The sequence below is a fragment of the Adiantum capillus-veneris genome, chromosome 4 (assembly GCF_014529385.1).
Source record: "Adiantum capillus-veneris isolate H3 chromosome 4, ASM1452938v2, whole genome shotgun sequence".
In the NCBI taxonomy this organism is placed as follows: Eukaryota; Viridiplantae; Streptophyta; class Polypodiopsida; order Polypodiales; family Pteridaceae; genus Adiantum; species Adiantum capillus-veneris.
The window spans coordinates 161584811-161609424 of NC_140934.1; the positions used below are offsets into that span (position 1 = coordinate 161584811).

At 43.3% G+C, this 24614-nt stretch overlaps 1 protein-coding gene across 1 annotated transcript; it reads right to left on the bottom strand.

Moving 5' to 3' along the window:
- Positions 1–5321: 5321 nt before the first annotated feature.
- Positions 5322–9010, bottom strand: LOC147460261 (pentatricopeptide repeat-containing protein At2g13600-like). Its single transcript, XM_086511349.1, has 2 exons — positions 8599–9010; positions 5322–8435 (listed from the first exon to the last, which is right to left on the bottom strand). Exons 1-2 carry the CDS (start codon positions 8689–8691, stop codon positions 6558–6560), a joined length of 1971 nt encoding a protein of 656 aa, XP_086367475.1. The 5' UTR covers positions 8692–9010; the 3' UTR covers positions 5322–6557.
- Between the last annotated feature and the right edge of the window lie 15604 nt (positions 9011–24614).

The following is a 24614-nucleotide window of genomic DNA, read 5'->3' on the forward strand; positions in this document are numbered from 1 at the left end:
TCTGCACCCGCTAAGACCACGTAGTCGAAAATGGCCTGCGCAGAACTTTGTCGAAGCCGAACGGTGGCCGAGATGACCTCAGAATGAAATTCTGAGCACACCAAGCCCTTTGGGCTTACCCACAAGATTTGGGGCCTTGTCTTTGCCTGTCGAATTTCACTCCAATCTGAGCTGGTGACTCTAGCCTCCTGCAGTGCTGCCCCGAGCCTCGATTTGAGCTCTGATACCAGTTGAAGGAGTACGAGCGGAAGTGCGACGCGAGAGAGAATGCGAGAAGAAGAGCACGACGATATGGTGAACTCGCTCTACTGTAATGTGTAGAGCATAGTGAGTTCTTATTAGGTTTTTACAAAAGAATATGTGTACATACCTGGCGGCCCGCCCACTCACCTGGGCGACCACATTGGGCTTTATACCCCAGGCCATCTCATTGATTGGTCTAAGAATGTGGAAGGGACCATAGTACCTTTTTGCTAATTTAGCATAGTACTTTTGGTGTCTCATAGGATTCTTGTCCGTTATGTGCCTTAGTCAAGCCTTGGGAAACTTAAGCAAGACCCAATCATTTTGTTTAAAGGCTAGAGCTCTTCTGTGCTTATCAGCAGCAGCCTTTTGCCTTTGCTGTGAGATAGAGATAGCATCCTTAATCTTTTGAAAAGACTCTTGTAGGTCTCAGCTATACTCATCTGTAGCGAAGATCTTCCCGTGTACCTTAAGTAGCAGGGGACTTTTAGATCTTCCCTCAATTACCTCGAAAGGTGCTTTTCCGGTGGAGGTATGTATAGTGTTATTGTAGGCATACTCCACTAACGGTAAGTACTTCTCCCATTGGGACCTTTGATCTACTTCTATTATGTAGGCTTTTAGTAGATCAAGAATTGTTAGGTTAGCAATTTCACTTTGGCCATCCGTTTGAGGGTGATAGGCCGAAGAGAAGTTTAGCCTTGTCCTAAATTCTCAAAGAGACCCTTCCAAAAATTATTGGTTATTCTAGGATCTCTATCCGACACTATGGACATTGGCAAGCCATGGTACTTGAAGATTTGTGATATGAAGAGGGTTGCCATTTGATGGGTTTTGATAGTCTTTTTGACAGGTATAAAATGAGCTTGTTTGTTGAACCTGTCTACTATCATCCATATTCTCGTATTCCCATGGATAGACTTGGGCAATCCAAAGATAAAATCCATGGATATGCTCTCCCATGGTGAATTAGGGATTGGCAAAGGTTGAAGCAATCCAGGTTGCTTCACTCTATCAAACTTCGTCTTTTGGCATACAACACATTTAGAAACATATTGTTGTATGTTTGCTTTCATGGTAGGCCAATAGAAATATGTTTCTATCCCTTTTAGGGTAGACTGAATCCCTCTATGCCCCTCATAAGGTGGAGCATGAGATTCATACATTAGTTTCTCATGTAGTGAGTTAGTAACACATAGTCTATTGCCATAGAGAAGATAACCATCTTGTGAGGTAAATGGTTCCTCTTTCTTCCCAAGTACAAGGGCTTAACATCTCTAAAATCGGGATCAATAGCATACTCATCTATCATAGAAGATAGATCATTATGAGTTGCTATGGAAACCGCATTCACTCTCGACCATCTTGAGAGTGCATCGGCTACTTGATTATGCTTGCCAGCAATGTGAGCAATATGAAAATGAAATTGCGAAAGGAAATTTGTCCACCTCATTTGTTTGTCGAAGAGCTTGGTCTGCGTCATGAAGTACTTAAGGCTTTGGTGATCCGGCCATCTGCAGAATGAAAGGAGTCCCTAGTAAATAGTGCTTCCACGAGTCTAAGGCATGTAGAGCTACGAGGAGTTCCTTTTCATATATGCGTAGAGCTTGCTGAACAGGGTCGAGCCTTCGACTTTCATAGGTAATGGCGTGCCCTTCTTGGAGCAAAACAGCTCTAAGGCAATCACCACAAGCGTCACATTGGACCTCAAATGGCTTTGAGAGATCCTGCAGTGTAAGAACAGGTTGAGAGATAAGCTTTTCTTTCAGATTTCCAATAGCATTGTTCTCCGTGGCAGATCATGTATACCTAACATTTTTCTTTGTTAGGTCATGTAATGGTCTCGCGATTTGTGAGAACTTTTCTATGAAGCATCTATAGTATGCACACATACCTATAAAGCTTTTTAGTTCATGTAGATTCCTTGGATTAGGCCATCGTTTTATTACCTCTAGTTTTGATGGATCCATTTGGATGCTATTTTGAGAGATAATGTGACCTAAATATTGAATCTCTTGTAAGAAAAACTCACTTTTCTTTCGATTAATATAAAGTTTATTCTCTCGTAAGACTTGAAATATTACCTAGAGTTGTTGCTTGTGTTCGTCTAGTGAATTGGAGTAGATGATTATATCATCAAAGAACACTCCAGTAAAAGTTCGATGAGGCCTGAATAGCTTCTCCATCAAGTGATTAAATGTGGTCGGTGCATTGGTCAAGCCAAAAGGCATGACAATGTATTCATAAAGACGTAGTGCGAAATGCGATCTTTACAATGTCTTGATCAACTATTCTTATGTGATGGTAGCCACTTTTTAGGTCAATCCTACTGAAGTAGGTTGACCCTTGTAGCTTATCAAATAGGTCTTCTACCTATGGAACGGGAAACCTATTCTTGATAGTGATCCTATTAGTGCTCTATAATCGACACACATACGATATGTGTCGTCTTTCTTTTGCACTAATAACACGGTGAACAAAATGGAGATGAGCTAGGCCTAACCATGCCCTTCTCAACTAACTCATGCACTTGCCGCATAATCACCTCTTGTTGAGCTTGAGAAACTCTATGAGGTTTATTAGGCGGTGAACTTCCTGGAAGAAGTTCAGTTGCATGGTCATCATTGCCTCGTTTAGGATGTAGTTCACAAGGGATGTCGTCAATAAAAACATCTTGAAATAGCTTGAGAAAATTGGATAACTCTAATTCCTTGTGGTTGTTTATATATTTTTTGTTAAAGCATTAGTTTCATTTTGAGAATCTTTAACAAAAATCATGTACACGAAAATAGAGCTCTGATACCAATGTAACATTTAATAATCTAGTAACTTGTGTATAGCGAAAAATAACATAGACATAGAGAGCATTTCATTAAGAATAGATTCCTAATGAGCATAGCAAGAGTGCTTGGATGGATAGAGCAACAAAAGCATAACACCTAGTTAGATAGGCATGAACAATACTTCAAAAAGAGAGAGAAATTAATCTATTGACAATAGTGAGGACCGGATTTACATGGAGCCAGTCCCCCCTCCAAAAGGCTTTGTATTATAGGTTTCTCCCATCAAGGGAGACATTTTACAATACAATACTTTGTGTTCCTTCAATAACTTGCTGGTGCAATGAAGATGGAAGCTTCAAGCACCAAGATTACACTTGAAAACACAACATCAATTCCCTCACGGTCTCAGATCGAAGACCTCACACACCTTCAAAGATGGTGAGAGCTAGCGGGGTATGAGAGTAGATCGAGAGGAAGGAGTATTCTTACGAGAAAGAAGTATGTCTCCTCACATAATCACTCTTAATAGCTTAGCATAGCTTAGTAATTAGCATGGTAGAGGAGATGAACATGCATTGGAGCTTGGCTCTTGGTTGGATTTGCATCACAAAGCCAAGAGTTGTTGGTGTAGGCCTCCCTCCTCACAAGCTTGGAGTAGATGATGAGCTTTCCATTAAAGCTTGAGAAGGAGATAGTCTTCTTTACTTCACACATGAGATTGTGTGAGTGTGTGTGTGTGTGATAATGCCTTGCAAAAATCAGTCCTCTCTCTCTCTCTTATTTGCTCATGCTGGCATCCTATTGGCCCCTACAAATCTTCGCCAATGATAATTAAGAAGCATACGTGATAGACTTGTGACATGTATCCCCCTTTCCCCTTTTGTGAGAGCTTTAGGTATTTAAATAATTCAATTAAACTCTCATCGGACCTCTTAGTCTTCTGGCCAATAGGAATCAGGCAAGCCATTGGGTTGTTGAATGCTCATTGGACCCCTTGGGAGACTGCCCAATAGTCTTCTAGAGAGCTTAAATCCTATCGGTTCCTTTATCAAGTGTTTTTAAATGAATTAAACTGGTTTACTCTAGCCTAATTCTCATTAGTCCACCTCTTTGGCCATCCAATAGGATTTGAATGCACGTTGGGGGCAACTAGGCTAGTAAGCTGACATGTGTCCACTATGCCCTTTGTGTAAAGGGAGCTTGGAAGAGTGTGTGTGTTTTTCCCTCTCATCCCCTACTAATATGGTCGTCCCCCTCCTAGATAGGGATGTGGGAAGACTTTTGAGTCTTCCCACAAGCATGCAATTTACCCACACTTTGGTCGTTGGACATTACCTTTGAATTTTGGAACCTTAGCATTTTGGAAGTCTTAATGAGCTGAACCTTAGGGTCTTTAAAGCCCATTGATACACATTGCTCTTTTGCAAATGGCCCCCCCTTTGGATCCTTACTTTCCCTCCTTTGGATCCCTACTGTGACTAGTCTGCCACCCTAGCCAATATTCTAGTTTTTTCTCCCCTGGTACTTCCCCATATTAAATGATCAGTTTAACATGAGAAAATCATTTATGAAAATTTAGATATTAGTTATTATGACAGCATACATGAGAGAACCATAAATTGACATTTTTCCACCATTTGGTGTGTACATATCCACTAGATTAGAGAGAGAGAGGGGGAGAGAGAGAGAAGGAGAAGAGAGTTTTAACGTCATAAGAAACTATCCCAAGAGACCTTAAATATCTAGCCGACGAGGAGTTAAACTCAAGACCTGTTACTCAAGAGGAAAATGGCATAACCAATCTACCACACTTCAGAGAGAGAGAGAGAGAGAGAGAGTTCCAATTTGTTCGTGTCCATGTTTCTAGCATTTGGTTGCTCATACAGATGCGAGTGTTAGAAAAAAACCGGGGTCTAATGTATTTTAACCGGCTGAAATTATAAAATCCCGGTTAGATTTTGAGCTTGCCTTTAAGAAAACCGGCAAACTTAACACAGGTTTTAGTGTAATTACCGGCAAAAGCTTCGAATTTTGACCTAAGAACCAGGAGAATTTCAAGTTTCCCCTTATTTTGATCGGTTAGGAAAAATGTATTTTTCTAGCCCTGCCTGCAATGTGTACATATCCACAAGATGAGAGAGAGAGAGAGAGAGAGAGAGAGAGAAGAAGAAGAAGAAGAGAAAAGGAGAATTTTGATATCGCAGGAAACTATCCCAAAAGACCTTAAAGATCTATCCGACGAGGAGAGTTGAAAGAGAGAGAGAGAGAGAGAGAGAGAGAGTTTGTTCGTGTCCATTTCCCTAAATATAATAAGTACGGATAATGATTAACATTCATCGGGTAGTATCATCACCACCAACACCTCCATCTGGATTGGGACCGAGGACTGGGAGTGATATATTTATTGTTCATCCCTACTGCACCACCGATGCACATTGAAGAGACAACAAAAGAGAGAGCAAAAGCGTTGCATATCATGGCATATGCTTGGTCATAATGTGCAGCAAAAGCGCCGCGCATGATGGCTTATCCATGGTCCAATACCCCAAGATCACGTCGTGGCTCACAGGGCTATTTTGCCTTCTTCGCGACCCCTCGATCGACTTGGAGATTTAGAGAAAGGAAAGATAAGGACCACACAGTTAGCCAAAGATTAGCTGAAGAAGTTGGCGGTTTATTTTTTGCCCACTTGGCCAGGAGGAAGGAAGCATGCAAGCAATCTCGACAACTACTGCAACATGCCTGCGAGTTGTTCATCCACCATACATGCAGGCGTGTAAGATGAAAACCAAAATACACCAACACTATCACTGAGATGAAGGTTGACATGAGCAATACAGATGTGCATTACTGAAGCAAACATCAAACCGAAAGTCACCATCTGAGTACCTCCACTCTATGAAGAAGGAAGCTCTGCACAACTTACCAGAGAGTAGGAAGGAATATGAAGTCGAGATGTCGGTAATAACAAATGGAAGAGAACTCTAGTGTAGAATCTGAGAGGGCTCTTCCCTAGGTCTATACAGATCCAAGAGAAGAGCATTGGAGTGGAGAGTAGCATCAAGCATGCTGAAAAATTGCAAGAACACTGTCAAAGTTAAGGCAAAACACTCGTAAAATGAGCATGAGAATTTGGGGCTCCTAAATACTGAGACGTAAGGTGCTCATAACATGACCTTAGTGGTGCCTCGTCAAGCTGTTAGAGCCCCATCCTACCTACACAACAACATTTTCCCCCTCCAAAAACCTGCATGCAATTTTCATGTTTGACTTCTGTTCGGCTAACTCATGTTTCAGAGAGGTAGCAGCATGGCAATCCCCACACACCCTGATGTTTTTGGTGATGAGCATATACGTCCATTGTGGAGCCAGCGGCCAGTTTCGCAGAATGCTGACAAAGTAAAACATTCTTTGAATCAAAGGGAATATTTTGTTTTGTTAGACCAATGTAAATTTGAGGAATACCCATGTTGAGACAATTTAAGTTCAAGATCTTGTAGCTTCAGACAGATTTGTCTGCTGTTTGGATCCTCAGTATCCCCAACAACTTTTTGTGAACCTTTCCACTTGCATCAGTCCAGCACCATTCATGATTCTCATGCAGTCAATGTTTTGTGCCGCCTCCTGCATGCCAGCAGATGCATAAATGTTACTCATGGACACATATGTTGCAGCATTACATTTATCTAATTCTATTGCACGCTCAAAGGCCGATCTTCCAAGCTCCACATTTCCCCATTGTCGACAAGCACCTAGGAGAGCCGACCAAACTGGAGGATAATCAGAGGATGGCATCATCTCAATTACTTTCATAGCTTTGTCAAAATGCCTTGCCCGCCCGAAAAGGACAACCATGCAAGTGTAGTGCTTCTTGTCTGGTTTAATGCCATATTTTTCCCTCATGCTATCAAAAAGCATTTGGCCCTCATCCAGCAGACCTGAGTGACTACATGCATTGAGCACATTAAGAAAAGTGATTTCAGTCGGGGAGGTGCCCTCAAGTTGCATCAAACGAAAACAGTTCAGAGCCTCATCAGCCATCCCTTGCTGGGCGTATCCTCCTATAAGAGCACTCCAAGAGACTTCGTCTGCCAAGAAACCCTCACTTCGCATCTGGTTAAAATAGCCCAGAGCTTCCTTGCCACAGCCATGTTCAGCATATCCTGCAATCAACGCGCTCCAAGAGATGACATCCCGGACAGGAAGACCATCAAGAACATCTCGTGCTTTTGTTAGGGCGCCACATTTGACATACATGTCGACCAAAGCACCGCCAAGCACGACATGTGTATCCAACAGCCCCTGACTAGCACTCTCATCGTGAATTCTCTCACCCATGTGAAGGTCTTGCGTAAGGCCACAGGCCTTCAAGGTGGAAGCATAGGTGATTGCATTTGGAGAATGGCCTTCCCTTCGCATCTGATGAAAACAGCCCAGAGCTTCTTTGCCATAGCCATGTTGGGCATATCCAGCAATCAACGAGCTCCAAGAGACGACATTACGGACAGGAAGCCCATCAAGAACTTTTTGTGCTCTCGTAAGGGCACCGCATTTGACATACATATCAACCAAAGCACCGCCAAGCACAACATCTTTCTCCAACAGCCCTTGGCTAGCAATCTCATCGTGGATTCTCTCACCCATGTCAACTTGTTGCATAAGGCCACAGGCCTTCAGGGTGCAAGCATAGGTGACTGCATCTGGAGAAAAGCCTTCCCTTCGCATCTGGTGAAAACAGCCCAAAGCTTTCCTGCCATAGCCATGTTGAGCATATCCTGCAATCAACACACTCCAAGAGACAACATCTCGGAGAGGATGCCCATCAAGAACTATTCGTGCTTTCGTGAGGGCACCACATTTGGCATACATGTCGACCAAAGCATTGCCAAGCAGAACATGTTTCTCCAACAGCCCCTGACTGGCAATCTCATTGTGAATTCTCTCGCCCATGTAAAGGTCTTGCGTAAGGCTACAGGCCTTCAAGGTGCAGGCATAGGAGATTGCATCTGGAGAGTGTCCTTCTCTTCGCATCCGAATAAAACAGCACAGAGCCTCCTTGCCACAGCCATGTTGGGCATATCCTGCAATCAACGCGCTCCAAGTGATGACATTCCGAACAGGAAGCCCATCAAGAACTTCTCGAGCTTTTGTGAGGGCACCACATTTGGCATACACACTCACCAATGTGCTCCCTAAATATGAGTCTTTCTGAAGTAACCCACTATTGCGAAGCTCAGTGTGTATCCTTGTGACTCGGTACAAGTCCTTCTTCTGAGCGCAGGCTTTTAATTCGGTAAGAAAAGAGAAACCCCTTGCTTTTGACACCTCATCATGCTCTTCCTGGCTATGCTTGACTAGTGTAGCAAAGATTGCTTCTTCCCTGGATGTGTCAGAGGATTTACCGCCACTCTGGGAACACAAAACCAGTGACGCTTACAAGATCTTAATCAAACGCGAAAATTTGTGTGTGTGTGTGTGTGTGTGTGTGTGTGTGTGTGTGTGTGTGTGTGTGAGAGAGAGAGAGAGAGAGAGAGAGAGAGACCCAGGGCGTGGGGGGGCAACATTTTTTTACCTTGACAGCATGCCGTGCCGCAGGGGGAGCCAACCGAACCCTCCTGTCCCTCATTTGCAGGTGCAGAAGGATATGAGAAGAACAACGAGCCATTGTCAAAAGACAGTGCTGGAGAGCGAGACCACTTCTCCTTGATCACGGGCTGAAGTTTGGGCCCGATCAAGGAAGTTACAATGAAGTCATCAAATCCGCATAGCAAAGCAGCTATGCATACTGAGTGCAGGTGCTTATCTCGGCATTCTCTACAGTGAAGGTGCATGGCGACTTTGGCTATTCGCCCTCCTACAGTTCGCGATTAAGGAGAAGAGGGAGAGGAGGACACGATGGGCCTGCGCAGGTTGGGAGGGGGCCACAGAGATACCAGTTGAGAGGGGGCTACTTGAGAAAAACAAGGCGTCTGTAGAGAGAGAGAGAGAGAGGGAGAGAGGGAAGAAGTAAATTCAAGTAGTGAATATGTCTGTACGATATCAAGCAAGTGATAAAATCACAAGGCTGCCACTTCAAGGTAGTTATTAGGGAGTTCTATATTATTATCAACCGCTAACATTTTTTACCAGTCAAGTAGATAAAATGTCAAGCCAATTTCCCTCTTTGTTACGAGAATGTTGATCTTTTTAGCAATACATCATGTGTAGGTTATAGAGACTACAAACAAGAATGATGTTTTGGCAAGTTGCAAGAATGTTGATCTTTTTTAGCAGTAGAGATAAAATACTCATGTGTAGGTTATAGAGATTACAGACAAGAATGATGTGTTGGCAATTACTTTGTAGAGACTGTTTGCATGTAGATTATGGTAACTAGTTACATTCTACGCTCTCAATCACAGCATACATATACTCTCTTTAACATTCAAGTTTGTGCTCTTCTTCATTTAGGTGGTATCACAAAGCCTTTATTTGCTTCTCATTGCCATTATGCAAGGTGTTGACATGAGTAAACAAGTTCATGATTCTAAGTTTTCACTTAGCAAATGGAGATTGGGCTTCTTTGCAATCAACTATTCTTGCAAATACACATTTCCTCACATGGTCGTCAGCGGCTTGGTCCTCTTGTTGTACACCCTTATCTACTACACAAGGGAGACATGGCATGTACCCAAAGCCTCGCAGTCCTTTTGTTGTGCCTTGGACAAAGTACGGGTAGAATCCAACAATCGATCACCCATTTTGAAATGCAAAGCTGCAATACCCAATGAAAAAAGCCTAAACCTATTTCGAGGCCATAAAACTTTCAATAGACTAATCTCCAAATTCGCCTGCACAAAACAATATCTCATAAAATATAATTATCTTAACTCTTAATTCAGAACAATAAGGCGGTAAGATCATTACCATGGCCACATCTTCTTGGCTTGAGTCAAACACGATAGATCGATAGCACAACCACCAAAACATTGACATCAAACAAACACAAAAAAGAAAAGCAAATTAGCCCCACAAACAGGAGCTTGAGCATTAGGCTAATTTTTTTTTAAAAAAAGCACTAGTAATTTTTGTGCAATAGTAGCATGACACAAGAATAAACAAACACACAAAGCAACTCAAATTCAACCCTGACTTGTTAAGCATCAATAATTTAAAAAAACACCACTTGAAGAGAGCCAACGATTTGTAAAAAATACCTTTTGAACATGAGGCTAAATTGAAGAAGAGGTACATATATAAGTAATTATGCAAAAAGCAAACATCTGTAAGGATACTATAAAATGAGGCTAAGTCGCAATGAAGGGAACAACACCCAAGCAGTTACAATTACGACACAAATAAAAAGGTAGAATGTTGATGACCTCTGCGGAACACTACATCACTGCTCCCCAGAGCCTCTTCCCTGATTATTGCGAGCTTGATGTAGGAGAACAAAAAAGGTCAACATGAAAGCGAGCTGAGAATTAAGCAACAAAACACAATTTTACTTCACACTTCCCAAGGTAAAAAGAGCCACAAATGGTCAAAATTCGGCATCTGCAGACAAACTTGAGCATGAGGCTAAGTTGCAAGAAGGGAAATAACACATGATCAAAAGGCAAGAGATTTACGGCTGGGGAAAGTGCTTCTCCACGAGCTCATGCCCTTTTGCATGCGCCTCACCCATCCCACTTGTTGCTTGCCTCCCCCCCACTTTGCGTTGTGGCCACAGCCCCAACACAAAATCCTACACTTATGCTAATTTTGTTTCCATCTAGTCATCGGTTAACCAAGGATGCATACTACACAATAATCAACAGGGTTTGCGACAGAGATCACATGAGTGTACTCCTGACTCCAAGCCCCGAGTCCCAACTCTCCTAGAGAACTCGGGCAACAAGCGAGAACTAGAGATTTGCTTCAAAACTAAATAGCCACTTACTTGTGGCACAAGGAGAATTCGAGAATGCGTCTGCAGAGAAGGCGATTCTTTGTACGAATCGAAAAACCTTGTTGCAAGAAGGGGGTCTGCTTCAACCCACTTGCATGGGACAAAAACAACACCAGCAGCCTACATGGCCCACTTTGTAGGTGTACTTCAACCTTTGGCAACCCCCAATGCAACCATCGATGCAGCCGCCGCAGTCAGTGGACAAGCAGCACCCCCATCCTCAAGCAAACCCAATTCATTCCCCAGTCCAACCCCAAGCAAGTCAAGGTACTGCAGTCATACCACTCAGCTCCTCGCCCTCTTTGTGCACTACGGCAAGTGGCCTAGCCCTCCTTCAATGAAGTCAGGACAGAAATCCATTTGCAGAGTCTTCCTTGACTTGGAGAGAGAGAGAGAGAGAGAGAGAGAGAGAAAATGTGCCAAGATCAACCTTAAGAGACAGGGAGAGAGGTGCACTTGAACTTTATTCACCTTCTCTAAAGCCGATGCGTCATCATTTTCTTGACAACCAAAATCAAAATTGAGTGCGCACTATCTTGTTTCAACCAATCAGCATTTTTAGCCTATCGAAAAATGCTTGAAAATACAACTCAATCTTCTTTTTCTATTTTAGTCATCAAAAAGGGAAGGCATCTCTATAGCCTTTGCCCTTTGGGCAGGCCAAAAAAAGGAAATTAGGCGAATCTCATTGAGATTTTCTCAATTTCTTGGAGTTATGTCTCTGTCCCGTGTTACTGCCATGCATCTCTCTCTCGAGTCTGTCTGTCTCTGTATGCCTCAGGTCCAAAACAAGGACACCTTAAAATTAAATGAAAAATATTCTCAAAATACATTGAAATTATGATTGGGGTAGTATTGGGAATGGCAAGATCTTGATAGGATCTGTCTTTTAGTATCAATTTCATTGAAAATTGTCAATCCTATCATTTACTCCAAATCATTCAAATTGAATGTCCGTGTATTGGCCTCCATATTTTACATGGCCTTACATTGACCCCTTTACCCTATGGGTGCCATGCTGCTCTCTCTCTCTCTCTCTCTCTCTCTCTCTCTCTCTCTCTCTCTCTCTCTCTCTCTCTCTCTCTCTCTCTCTCTCTCTCTCTCTCTCTCTCTCTCCCCCCCCCCCTCTGTGTACGTCTGCTCTGGCGACATTTGGAGACTCCACTTCTCCTCTCTCTCAACACTCGACACATGACTACAAGGGTGGAGTCTTTGCTAGCTGATCCTAGCACAGCTCTTGTCTGCAATCCTTTGCTAGTCTTCCCTTGTAGGCCTTGCTGCCCTCATGTGCTTTGTCTTGCACCTAGGTAGGTTGCAGGTTACAAACATACTATTGGTAGAGCTTGTGAGAGACGAGGGTGCCCAAGAGCGTGCGATCGAGGCAGGTAGGGGGTTCGGGGAGGGCAGAGTAGAGAGGGTCGGAGTACGTTGCGATGCAATAAGTAAGGGGGAGGAGTGAGGGCACGATGCAAGACATCCGTCCTTTGTCAGGGGGGACAGAGGGGACACACACCCCATGTCGAGGGATATCCGGGCAGCGCGTCTAGGGCAGTGGGGCAAAGGCCGTTGTATGCAGGTGCCTTGAGGAGCAGGAGAAGGGCGAGCTCAACAGAGGAGGTAGGGGGATGCATGGGCGAGACGAGGGAGGTGGAGGGCATTAGGAAAAATATGAACCCCAAAAGGGCCTTGTAAGGTCCCTAATTTTAAGGGATTAAAACTGAAAATGTGTGTGGTTTAGGACACAAGGCCATTGAATGAGGGTATTCTCATAGGCTTTTTTTAAGGCTGTCATAGGCTTTTTGTAGGTTGAAATAGAGGCTGGGAAGGGAGGATAGGTACATTCTCTCTCTACCCAAAAGAGTGGTGGTCCTAATGATAATAACTACCCTCCCCCCCTTTCTTTTGTCACATCATCAAGGGCGTCCATAGCCTTAGCCCAAAAAAATACCTTTTTCAAAAAAATTAAAAAAAACCTTACTTTTACTCAAAACTTCTCCCCAACCTATATGTATACCCAAAAATCAAATTTCTCTCTCAAAATCTCACTGTTAGACATGAAACTTCCCACTTTTTTTATTTCCCTCCAAAATCACTCCCCTCTCTCTCACTCCTCTCTCTCTCTTCTCTCTCCTACTTTTCAACACACACTCTTCCTCCTTCCCACTCTCACTCCTCTCCCTCTCTCTTCTCTCTCCTACTTTTCAGCACACACTCTTCCTCCTTCCCTCTCTTTGTTGCAGGTCCACTCCATAGCTTTATTGCGGCTCTCCCTCCCATAACTCTCCACTCCATAGCCCTCCTCTCCACTCCGTGGCTCTCCTAGAGCTCTCCACTCTCCGTAGATCTCCTCTCCACTCCGTGGCTCTCCTAGAGCTCTCCACTCTCCGTAGATCTCCTCTCCACTCCTAGCTCTCCTGGAGCTCTCCATCCCATAGCTCTTCACTCCATAGCTCACCTCTCGACTCCATGTCTCCGTTGTAGCTCTCCACTCTTTCTTGAGGCCAGATTTATTTCCCTTGCCATGGAGCTAGGCAACATTACAAACCTCCCATCCACAACAAGATCGTCAAGTTCGGAAACGGTTTCTCTACATGTTCGATTGCCAAAGGACTTTGCATGCTCAAAGCATCATTACTTGCAAACTGCACAACAGCACCATGGTGCAGGTCACACCAATGTGGACCTTTGGGTGCATGGTTGCCTCTACCCTAATGATCCAGCCATCAATGTGTATCCAACATTCAATAGCCTTGCTTCATTCTTACAATATGTAGGTAGAGGGGAGCAAGGTCTTCTTGGATACTGCAAGCGATTGTCGACTATTGGAGCTGATAGCGCACAATGGTCTTTGCATCAATGTCAACTTCTTTCCCATACCACTAGTGGATTGCGCGAAAGGATCTTTCATGCGGAGGAGGAAGTGGAAACTCTTAAGCTACAGGTGGAAGAGAGGGATGCTAAGATTTCAAAGCTTGAAGATAAGATCGTGCATCTTAAAAAGATGTCCTTAGGTACAAGGGAACGTAAGAGGAGCTTCAATGCCATAGAGACTTTAGCCCCTGAAGGCGATGCTAGAAAAAGAAGGGTTACAGCTACAAGGTACATCTTGCTACGCTCCAATCTGTGCTTCTGTGGTAATGTTTTTGTCCATTCTTATAGGAAATTTGTGGTAATTTTTTTGTTCATTCTTGTAGGAATTTTATCCAAGAGCTATGTGGTGGCCACAACCAGGAGGATCGCATCCATTTGTTAAGTTTGTGCCTCAAGAAATCGGATGTCGTGGCCCTTTTACGAGCACCAAATGTAGAACATTTAAACAATGCTGTCACAAAGGAGGTGGTGCGAAAGTTTTCAAATCTTGTGAGCGATGTTGATGTACAGAAGGCTTGTGATGAAGTTGGAATTAGTACTAAGGGATACATTGCCTTATATGGGCTCCTTAAGGATGCTTTAAGGGAAAGAGGAATTACTGAGAATATTTTTCCTATACCAATCAAGGACAATCTTGCTAAGAAGGCCTCAAACGAAAATCTGTACTTTCGAATAGGAGGCTATTTGCACGTATTGGATATAATTCCTTCATCCATCTTAACCAAGCGGTCCAAAGGATTTAAGAAACGTGCCAATGCAAGCGTAGGTGTGCAAACAGGGTGGACAAGGGATTTCCTTACTCGATGTCAAATAATATTTTTGTTGATTTGAGAAGGCTTCAAATGGAAATGATGCATTTTTATGGTGTACCACCTAATGGTGAGGCTACAGTAATGCAATCTTTTTTTTTTCAAATTATGGTTTTCCTTATGTTATTTTGGACATTTTGCAGTGCTAGGTTCAAATTTGGTGTTTGTGCTCAAGCTAAACGAGTATCAGATTGTGAAGAAACAAAGATTAGAAAGGATAAGTATTACTTTCATGAACAGAGGCATTATTTCATGCAAAACATATAGCTATGAATGAGGATTGTGCGCCATCTTTCAATGTGCAGTCAGAGAAAGAAATTTGGTGGCCTGGTGCTATTGAGGTTCCCATGGAGACCCATGGAGTGCTTGCTTGGATTTTTGAACGCATTCTATGGATAACATATGTCATTAAGGCACAACTAGCTGGGGAAAAACTCCAAGTAGATGGTATAGGGGAGTTTGAAGTTGATTCGCACTTAGGTGGTGATTTGAAAATAATCAAGTGCATTCTAGGGTGCAAACAAGGGGCAGGAGCTCTATATCCTTGTCCATTTTGCATTGAGGGCTATAAGAGGAATGCACGCAAGATCGCAATGGTCGACAAAATAGAGGAAGATGACAATTCACAAATTACACGTGTGTGGGAGCATTCGGTTCTACGATGTCCTATGCTGGAGGAGCCCAATCGTGCCACAAAAGACAGTGAATGGAACCCTATAATTAACTTCCCTCTCAAAAATGTGCATTTTTTTCACACTTCATGCCTTTTATGCGCATCTTTGATCGTTTATTAAAGCTTCATATTGATTATGCCTTTACAATGAAGCCTGCGGAGAGGTCGCTTGACGCTATCTCAAAAGTGGAAGGGCTCTTAAATTCAATAGGTTGTCATGGGACCAACACCTCCATTGTTGCACAGAAGAACAATGCAAGCTCTCAGGAAGTGGCCCAGCCAGTGTCCATGAGTGGACTAAAGGCATGGACTAAAGGCAAGGCATTTTTTGAAGAGGGTTTGGTCCAAGGAAAGGGGTGCTGCTGTCGGGGAACATCAACATCTGAAGGTGGATGGGAGTTGTGGAAGGATCTTTGTAACTATACAACGGACAATGATAGAAATGCAAGTGTTGTGCTTAGCCGACAACATGTTTGGGTGGTATTCGACAAAATGATGAAGATACTATGACTTGCAAGCACAACCAGTGAGCAACGACAAGAATTTCAAAATTTGGTGGTGGAGTTCACAAAGGCAGTCGTCACTGCATGGGGTGAATTGAACATTACACACTATATGGTGAGTGCTTGCTATTCCAACTTGGTCTGCACTATGCTTTAGTTTTGATCATCGATGTGTTGTGGCTTTATGGGCAGCACATCCTCTATGCCCATGGTGCATGCTGTATGAACATGTATGGTTCATTGGATCTTTGGGGCATGCAAGGTATGTAGAAGTCGTACTATCGTGCCAAGGGTGTCTACCTCAAGAATACAAGACATGGAGGGCGTTTAGGGTGCTCATGCTATCTTCAGGAAATGTTCAACTGGTTTTACCGTACCACCTTTGGACGCAAAGTGTCAATTGAACGTGCAAGGTTATCGCGCTTAGCAAAAGAATCCCGTCAATTGGCCCATGTTCGTTCCTCAGAACACTGGAGATCCTCACAAGGTCCATCACATCATGCAGTGTGGTGAGCATCAAGGACTAGGGTTGGAAAAGTTTGGGTCAGGAAATAGTAGATGTATTTAGAATCTCATGATAATGAAAAATCCATTACACTTGGATGCTCTCTTTTTTTGGATCAAGTGTTTTCATTGTTCGATTGTTTACACAATTTTACAAGTAGACTTTTCGCTCTGTGTGTTTGAATAGTTCTCCAATTTCATGTGGTTTTACAATTCAAAAGATTATTCTCTCGTGCTTTTAGCGGCTCTTTTCCACCATGTGAACCCACCCTTATATGGCCACCCTATATAAAGAGGTAACCCCCCCCCCCCCCTTCACAAATACATAACACTCCTTCCCTCACCGAACACCACAAGCTCTAAGAAGCCCCCCAAACGCACTTTCTAGATGGCAAGGACCAAGCAGACTGCAAAGAAGCAATGAGGCACGTAGAAGGCAGAATATGCGTGCAAATCGGCAACCATAATAGCTAGTTGACCCGGAACGGACAGAGACGGACATGTCCAATGAGCATCTACCGTGGGAAGGGGAGGACATCCCAGTGAATCACAGGGTGGGCGGAAAGACGTTGCCAGGCCAAATGGGCACGATGCTATCTCGCCCAGGTCACCACACTGTGGCCGGCAAGTCACTGCCCAGAGGAATGGGTGCCATGCCTTCTTATCAACCCAACAATGATGAGCGTAGCAGTGATGATAAGGATATTGATCCGAATGAAGATGCCCCCTAGCCACCTCCCAAGCGTCGTCGAAAGTCAAAATTCTACAGGAAGCTGCAGAGAGCAAAGCCACAAGGAGCTCAGAGGCCCCCACAATGCCGACCTCAAAGAGCACGATGATTTTGTCGAGCGTTTGCTGAAATTCGGAATTACCAAAAGACAGCGGACCTGCTTATTAGGAAAGCACCATTCCCATGGACATGTAAGGAAGTGCTACAAATCTATAACACAGAGCTTCGGATGTCTGCAATTGCCCTTGAATCAATTCAGGAGGCTGCAAAGGCTTATTTGGTCAGTCTCTTTGAGGACACGTTCTTATGTGTTGTCCATGCCAAGCATGTAACAATCATGGCCAAGGACATGCAACTTGTACATCGCCTAAGGCATGACTGATACCCTTTGACATCAAAACCTCTTTTTGTAACTAACTGTTGTATTGGAATCAATTCACTTTGGAACACTTGTACTGGATTCAAGTTTTCTTGTGAACTCAATGTATTTTCACTTTGCGACAAATACAATACGTCTCTTTTTGTCGCTCTATGTAAACTTAATGTCCACATATATCTATATTTTTCTACATTTATTTTGTTAAATGGTTGAAGGTGAGATGATAATCAACTGTACAAAAGGTTCTCCAGTTGGCAAGCATTGCTTAGATGATGGCAACTAAAGCTAAATAAATTTTCTAGTTGGCTTGAAATTGTCCATTAGGTAAAAGTTTTGCTCTCTATATGCCAGAATATTACAAAACCAGTCAAAATTATTTGTGTCCACAAGGCAGCGAGATTTGGCCAGACAGCAGGATTGCAGGGCACATTCTCGCTGCCTTGTGGACACATACAAAATTGCATAATATGTCACATACAGAGCACAACTAGTACAAAAAAACAATTTATATGCTATTTTTTGGACAAGTTAGTTTCAATGTACAAAATCAACATTCAAATAGTTAATACATATTACAAGTGGGTAGAATTTTCACAGTTTGCCTTGTCACTGAACATGATCAAATCAATAAATTGAATTTTGCAAAAGATCATGGACAAGAGAGATAATTTTCATTTAAAATCTTATCCATCCAGCTTAACTATCTGTTGATAGGAGGCGCTTTGCGATCTCTCTATGATGTTCTATAGCGTTGGGTAGAATGGATGTAGGTACAGAAGAAGTTATAGCTTGGGTATTGTCAACCCCCAGGGCTAGACAATGAGCTATGCGTGTCATGACCTTGCCGCAAAAGCCAATGCCAAGAGTGGCAATTGCAAGTGATTTTTCCACCAGAATAATTACATGGACTATTTGAGGGATGGTGGCTAAGCATAGGAGTTGTGGCCTTAAGCACCCACAAACAAAATGGCCGGTCAGGGAGAAATCCTTGTGTATGATGCACACATCTTGCATTGGTAGTTTTTTGATGTAGTATGCTAGGGCTGCCTGAGACCTAAACACCATATGCTCTCCCCCTTCCGGCTAGCCCATAGGTCCATGTCCAAAACATCTTGCAAAATTGTAATTAACCAAAAGCAAAGAATAAAGGTTGAATTATCAACGTACAAGATGCTTAGTATTACCTCTTGTTGCTTATCCTCATCATCCATAGTTGGTGTGGCTTCAAGGTTGATAGAGGATTTGCTCTCATCAACCTCGCGGGGGCTCTGCGAACCAGGCGAATTGGGGCAGATATAATTTTGGTTGTCAACAACCTTGGCTTGTGTGGCAACGAACTCCTCATCTGTGAGTTCACCTTGCTCTGTAGCGAGAATATCCACTGTCACTAGTGCAATTGTGTCAGCCAACAGAGTCCCCCAATGGAAGTAGCTTGTCATTTATAGCTTCTGGTGTGGGGAACTCCATCTTTGTGCATATGAGGCTAAGACACTCATCTAGTCGGACACCAAAAGACTTTTCCAGATCATGTCAGAATAAATACCCTTCATCTTCTATAACTATGCTACTGAGACGGCTAATCTCCACTTGGGGAATTGAAGCAGGGTCACGGCTCTCAGGGTTGGGCACCTCGAAGGTGCCAGCAATTGCTCTCTCACTACAACTGCTTCTTCCAAGCCGTGGGGATATTCGGTAGCTTGCAGTCTTCGCTCACTTTGGATATCTATAGAGGCAGCCTTGGGATCTTTACGATCCGGCAACACCCCACCCACTGCCAGATACGGGATCTCCATCTCCTCCAAGGAGGGCTCCTCATTGACAACGAGGAAGAAGAGAGTGGCAATGTTGGACAAGAAAAATTGTCCAATTTTGTGCTTCTTGAAAGAGTCTGCAACTTCCTTTGTCACTTGGCGGAAGTGGTTTGCCTCTTTTGCAATCGCCTCAAAGCGGGCTAGTCTCTTTGAAAATGCAGTGTCGCTCTTGTGGATGTAGCGAAGCAGATCACATGGCAACCACAACATGGTGTTGTCTTCAAAGTTCACAACATAGTTGAGTATATGCACATGCATATACTCTATGATGTCGTGAAAAGTGTCATTGTGGAGTTGCATGGTTTTTTGTAAATCCATTGTGCGGGTAAAGAAGCCGTGAAGATCATTGCGTCCAACATATCGGTGTCCTCTAAGAAAAGAAGGAACCGCAAAAGGGGGGTGTGTGGCTCTTCCAATGCTTCCCTTGCGTGGGTGGAGGATGCACTAGCATGTGCTGCCATGGCGATCTCTTTCTCTCTCTCTCTCTCTGTCTCTGTGTGTGTGTGTGTGTGTGTGTGTGTGTGTGTGTGTGTGTGTGTATGTGTGTGCCTTTATCTCTGTCTCACTCTCAACTGTTGATAGAAAAATAAGAATCCCCCTCCCCTTTATATACACCCCTTCCCCACCCTGCCACACGGCCCGTTGCAGTAATTGATACCATCCCAAAGCTCTTTGATATACATACAAACACACATGGGTGCGCACACAAACACCCCAAACAAAATCTAAAAAAATTAATCAATGAAGGTGACATTATAACGGCAAAAAAGTTTTAAATTTCCATTAAAACAGAATGCTTTACAATGTGGCATTAGAGCCAGTTACATTGATCTATCAGATCAACTTAAAGACAGTGCACCACCAACCCTCCACTCCTCTTGCACCTTCATGGCTGCCTCCATCCGTCTACCAATCTGAAACAACAAAAAAGCTTTTAATAAGACTAACAATTGGCACATGTAGACAACATAAAAAATTTTGCCGATTGAGACAAAAGTAAGCATTTTTTATTTCTTCGTAGCTCAAGATAATCAAGTGTCCCCATATGTTGGTGAGTGTCCAGTGTTCACTAACTTGCACAATCTTAGAAACACCATTTGACAAAGTAACGGGCATGTCAAATGCCACAAAATTAGCAACACTAAATAGTAAGGGTATCCACTTTCCACTCTTACACATCCAACACTCATAGTGGAAACGTAGGTACAAAGTAGTGTGCACCATCTCCACCCTGAAAGAAACTATCACCCACCTCCCTAAGGAGCAAACCATCAAGGAGCTCATAGAACTTGAAGTACGCAAACATTTCCAATCTCTCCTTCTCATCAAACCCTCTATCTCCACACCCATCACCACTAACTCCCATCTCCCAAAATCTTTAAAAAACCACACCCCGGCCAAAGCTCCCTTCTACCCCCCTAGAACCTCTCTCTCCTCATCCTCCCACCTTACACACCCTCCATCATCACACATCAAAACCTCCAAAAGGACCCCCAAAGCCTCCACAATCCCAACCCTCCCGAATAAACAAGAACCACCCCACTCGCCTCCCTATTCCCCGCCCTCCAAAAAACCCTTCTTTTACTCCCCTCCTAATAAACCTACGACAAACCCAAAATACCCCCTCAATCGCATTCATAACCTCTTCACACCAATTATCCCTTCTTCCTCCAATCCTAAACATAAACCTAAGCCTTTCCCCTATAACAAACTAACCAAACCTCCCAATCTTTCTCATGATGGCGACAACAACGACAACAACAACAACAACAACGACAACTACAACAACAACCACAAACGCTCCCACAAGGATTTGGGAAAAGGAAAAGGGAGGAGGGGTTAGGGCATTCTTGTCCAACTTCTTGGTTACACTTACTTTTCAATAAGCCCCCCCTCCTCCCTTATCTTTGGAAAAACACTCAAAGCTCTCTCCCTTTCATCTCTACCTCACCACCATCTACCCTATCCTTTTTAAATGAAGCCCCCAACTTCCCTCTTAGAAAAGATTCCACAAATAGAGGAAGGAAGAGGCATAAATTTTGGCTTCCACTCATAAATCCGCATGCCTACAAACTTATAGTTTTTGGTAAGCTCTCTTCCTGCACCTTGGTCAATAACCCTTGTACTAAATTTGTTCATAATCTCACCTCCCGCCCCCTCTCTATCGACGAAAAGAAATGCTTAGATCTAGGGCTTAAGTACATTCCCCCTCCCCCTAACCCCCCTGCGGAACACAATATTAAAGCCCACAACTCCTTGGCAAGAAAATTACAACTCAATATGTTTTTTCAATCTTCTACGTCCGACAAACCCCCCCTTTTCAAAACCCCTAACCCCTCTTGGATACCCCCCTCTTTAGATCCTACACTAGAGGAGATCACATCCCTTAACCTCATAAATCTGAAAGATACACTTACACACTACAAAACTTCGCACTCAAAATTTCCCAAATTTGTCAAGCGTGCCCTTAAAACCCTTTCAACGGACTACACTATAGTCATTAAACCGGCGGATAAAAATCTAGGTCTTACCATCCTATCACGGGAATGGTATGAACAAAAATCCCATAGACAACTCAATGATCCCTCCACATACCAACCCCTAACCCCACCACCACATAATTACCTCGCCTCTTTACTCCACTCCATCACCCTCAAATACACTCTCCTCACCCGAGATGAAGCCACCTTTATCCTCACACCACTCCATAAACCCTTCAAACCCTGCCCTATCCAATTTCTCCCTAAGTTACACAAACCTATACTTGTAGCCCGTCCTATTTGCTCTTACCGTGGATACTTGTTTGAAAATGCTTCCAAATGGCTACACTTCCAACTTTATCCTGTCCTCCTTTCACAACAACAACACCTCAAAGACTCGCTATCCCTCATCATGGATCTCCACTCGAAGACCTTCCCCCCCCATTGTCTCCTTTTTACCTTCGATGTGACCTCCCTCTACCCCAACATCCCTATGACTGACGGTCTCATAGCCCTCAGAAGCACCATTGCCAATTTCTTCGACACCCCAAAATTAGAGTTCATCATCTCACTTGCCACCCTTATTCTTTCACACCATTATCTTTGTTTCAAAGACAAAGTATGGAAGCAAATTAAGGGCACCGCAATGGGATCCAATTTCGCAGTGGTATATGCATGTCTTTTTGTTTGCCACTTAGAAAACCACTCTCTACTTATCTCTAGCCCAAACCTAGCCTATTATAAGAGATACATAGATGATGCCTTCGGGGTCTGGACCGGCTCTCGTAAATCACTTACCAAAGCTCTCGCTTCCTACGCCTTCCCTCTACAAGAACATATAGAGATCTCACCCATCATATCCACTTTTGAAGCAACCATCCTAGATGTCCACTTCCACAAGGGACATACTTTCCACTTGTATGGTATCTTGGACTCCAATTGTTACCAAAAGCCTCTCAACTCTTACCAATAAATACCTTGGATCTCTTGGCACCCTCTCCACCAAAAATTAGCCTTTATCAAGTCAGAACTTAGATGCTATCTTATCAGGGAAAGCAATCCTGATGGATTCTATCGTTTGAGAAACCTCTTCTTCATTAGGCTCCTTCATAGAGGCTACCCAAAAAACTTCCTCCTTAGGGTCTTTGGATTGATCTCTTACAAGGAACGAACCACTCTCCTAACCAAAACCCCATCTTTAAAAAATCCTTCCCCTATCACCCTCAAACTACCTTTTTCTCCAGAAACTCGTAGACTAAACCCTACCCTAATAATTGGTAAGCCTATCCATACGGCTTGCAACCTCTCCCCCACCCTTGTGCATCTTGACCAACCCATCGTATGTTGGACCAATGGCCAAAACTTAGGCACTCTTCTAACTAAATCCAAAAACCAGATTTAAACCCAATTTTTACAAACGAATACTCTTTATAACCTACCCTAACTCTTGCCGCTCATTTTGCAGGTTGACTCTCAAAGCCCGTAGTTCTTCAAACAACACGGACACCCCTTTCACATTTTTGATCCTACATTCCAAATTTTGTCCCTTTGTAATATACTCATGGAACACCATTTTTTGGAAATCAAACTACTCCTTTTAAACTCTCAAATCACCCCCCTATTAGCACCTTACACCCAGTCCTGTACATTATACACCAGTTCTTCGGAATTCCATTTCATCACTTTTCCTCATGTTATTTTTAAACCCCTCCCTGCCTTATATCCCCTCCTTTGCCACTTTTTATTCCCCCCCCCCCTTTTTTTTGTTTTATGCCTGAGAAATATAACCCACATACTTTGGACTCGACACCCCCCCCCCCCCCCCATTTTTCTTTTTCAGACCCCCTTTCACTTATACCACCCCTCCGATGAACAATCTATTAAAATCCCCCCATTAAAATTCAATTTCTTACTTATTACCTTTGGGAAACTCTACACCACTCTCTACCTCTAGTCAATGGGCAAACTCACAGCCCTTGCAAAGTACACCCCCCCCCCACACTTTTATATAAAGAGCATCCTCTTCCCCTCTATTTCGGTATTCTCCCTACTACTACCACTGATGAGCTCCTTAAAGGAGCGAAACGCGTTTGGTACCCCATACCCACCCCCGTCTCCCTTCTTCCTTTTACCCCTTAACCCACCCCCACCTCCTTTCCTTTTGCTACAGATCAAAGTGCCTCGCACGCTTAAATGTAATTATAAATTAAATTGTCCATTAGGTAAACGTTTTGCTCTCTATATGCCAGAATATTACAAAACCAGTCAAAATTATTTGTGTCCACAAGGCAGCGAGATTTGGCCAGAGAGCAGGATTGCAGGGCACATTCTCGCTGCCTTGTGGACACATACAAAATTGCATAATATGTCACATATAGAGCACAACTAGTACAAAAAAACAATTTATATGCTATTTTTTGGACAAGTTAGTTTCAATGTACAAAATCAACATTCAAATAGTTAATACATATTACAAGTGGGTAGAATTTTCACAGTTTGCCTTGTCACTGAACATGATCAAATCAATAAATTGAATTTTGCAAAAGATCATGGACAAGAGAGATAATTTCATTTAAAATCTTATCCATCCAGCTTAACTATCTGTTGATAGGAGGCGCTTTGCGATCTCTCTATGATGTTCTTTAGCGTTGGGTAGAATGGATGTAAGTACAGAAGCAGCTATAGCTTGGGTACTGTTAACCCCCAGGGCTAGACAATGAGCTATGTGTGTCATGACCTTGCCGCAAAAGCCAATGCCAAGAGTGGCAATTGCAAGTGATTTTTTCACCAGAATAATTACATGTACTGTTTGAGGGATGGTGGCTAAGCATAGGAGTTGTGGCCTTAAGCACCCACAAACAAAATGGCCGGTCAGGGAGAAATCCTTGTGTATGATGC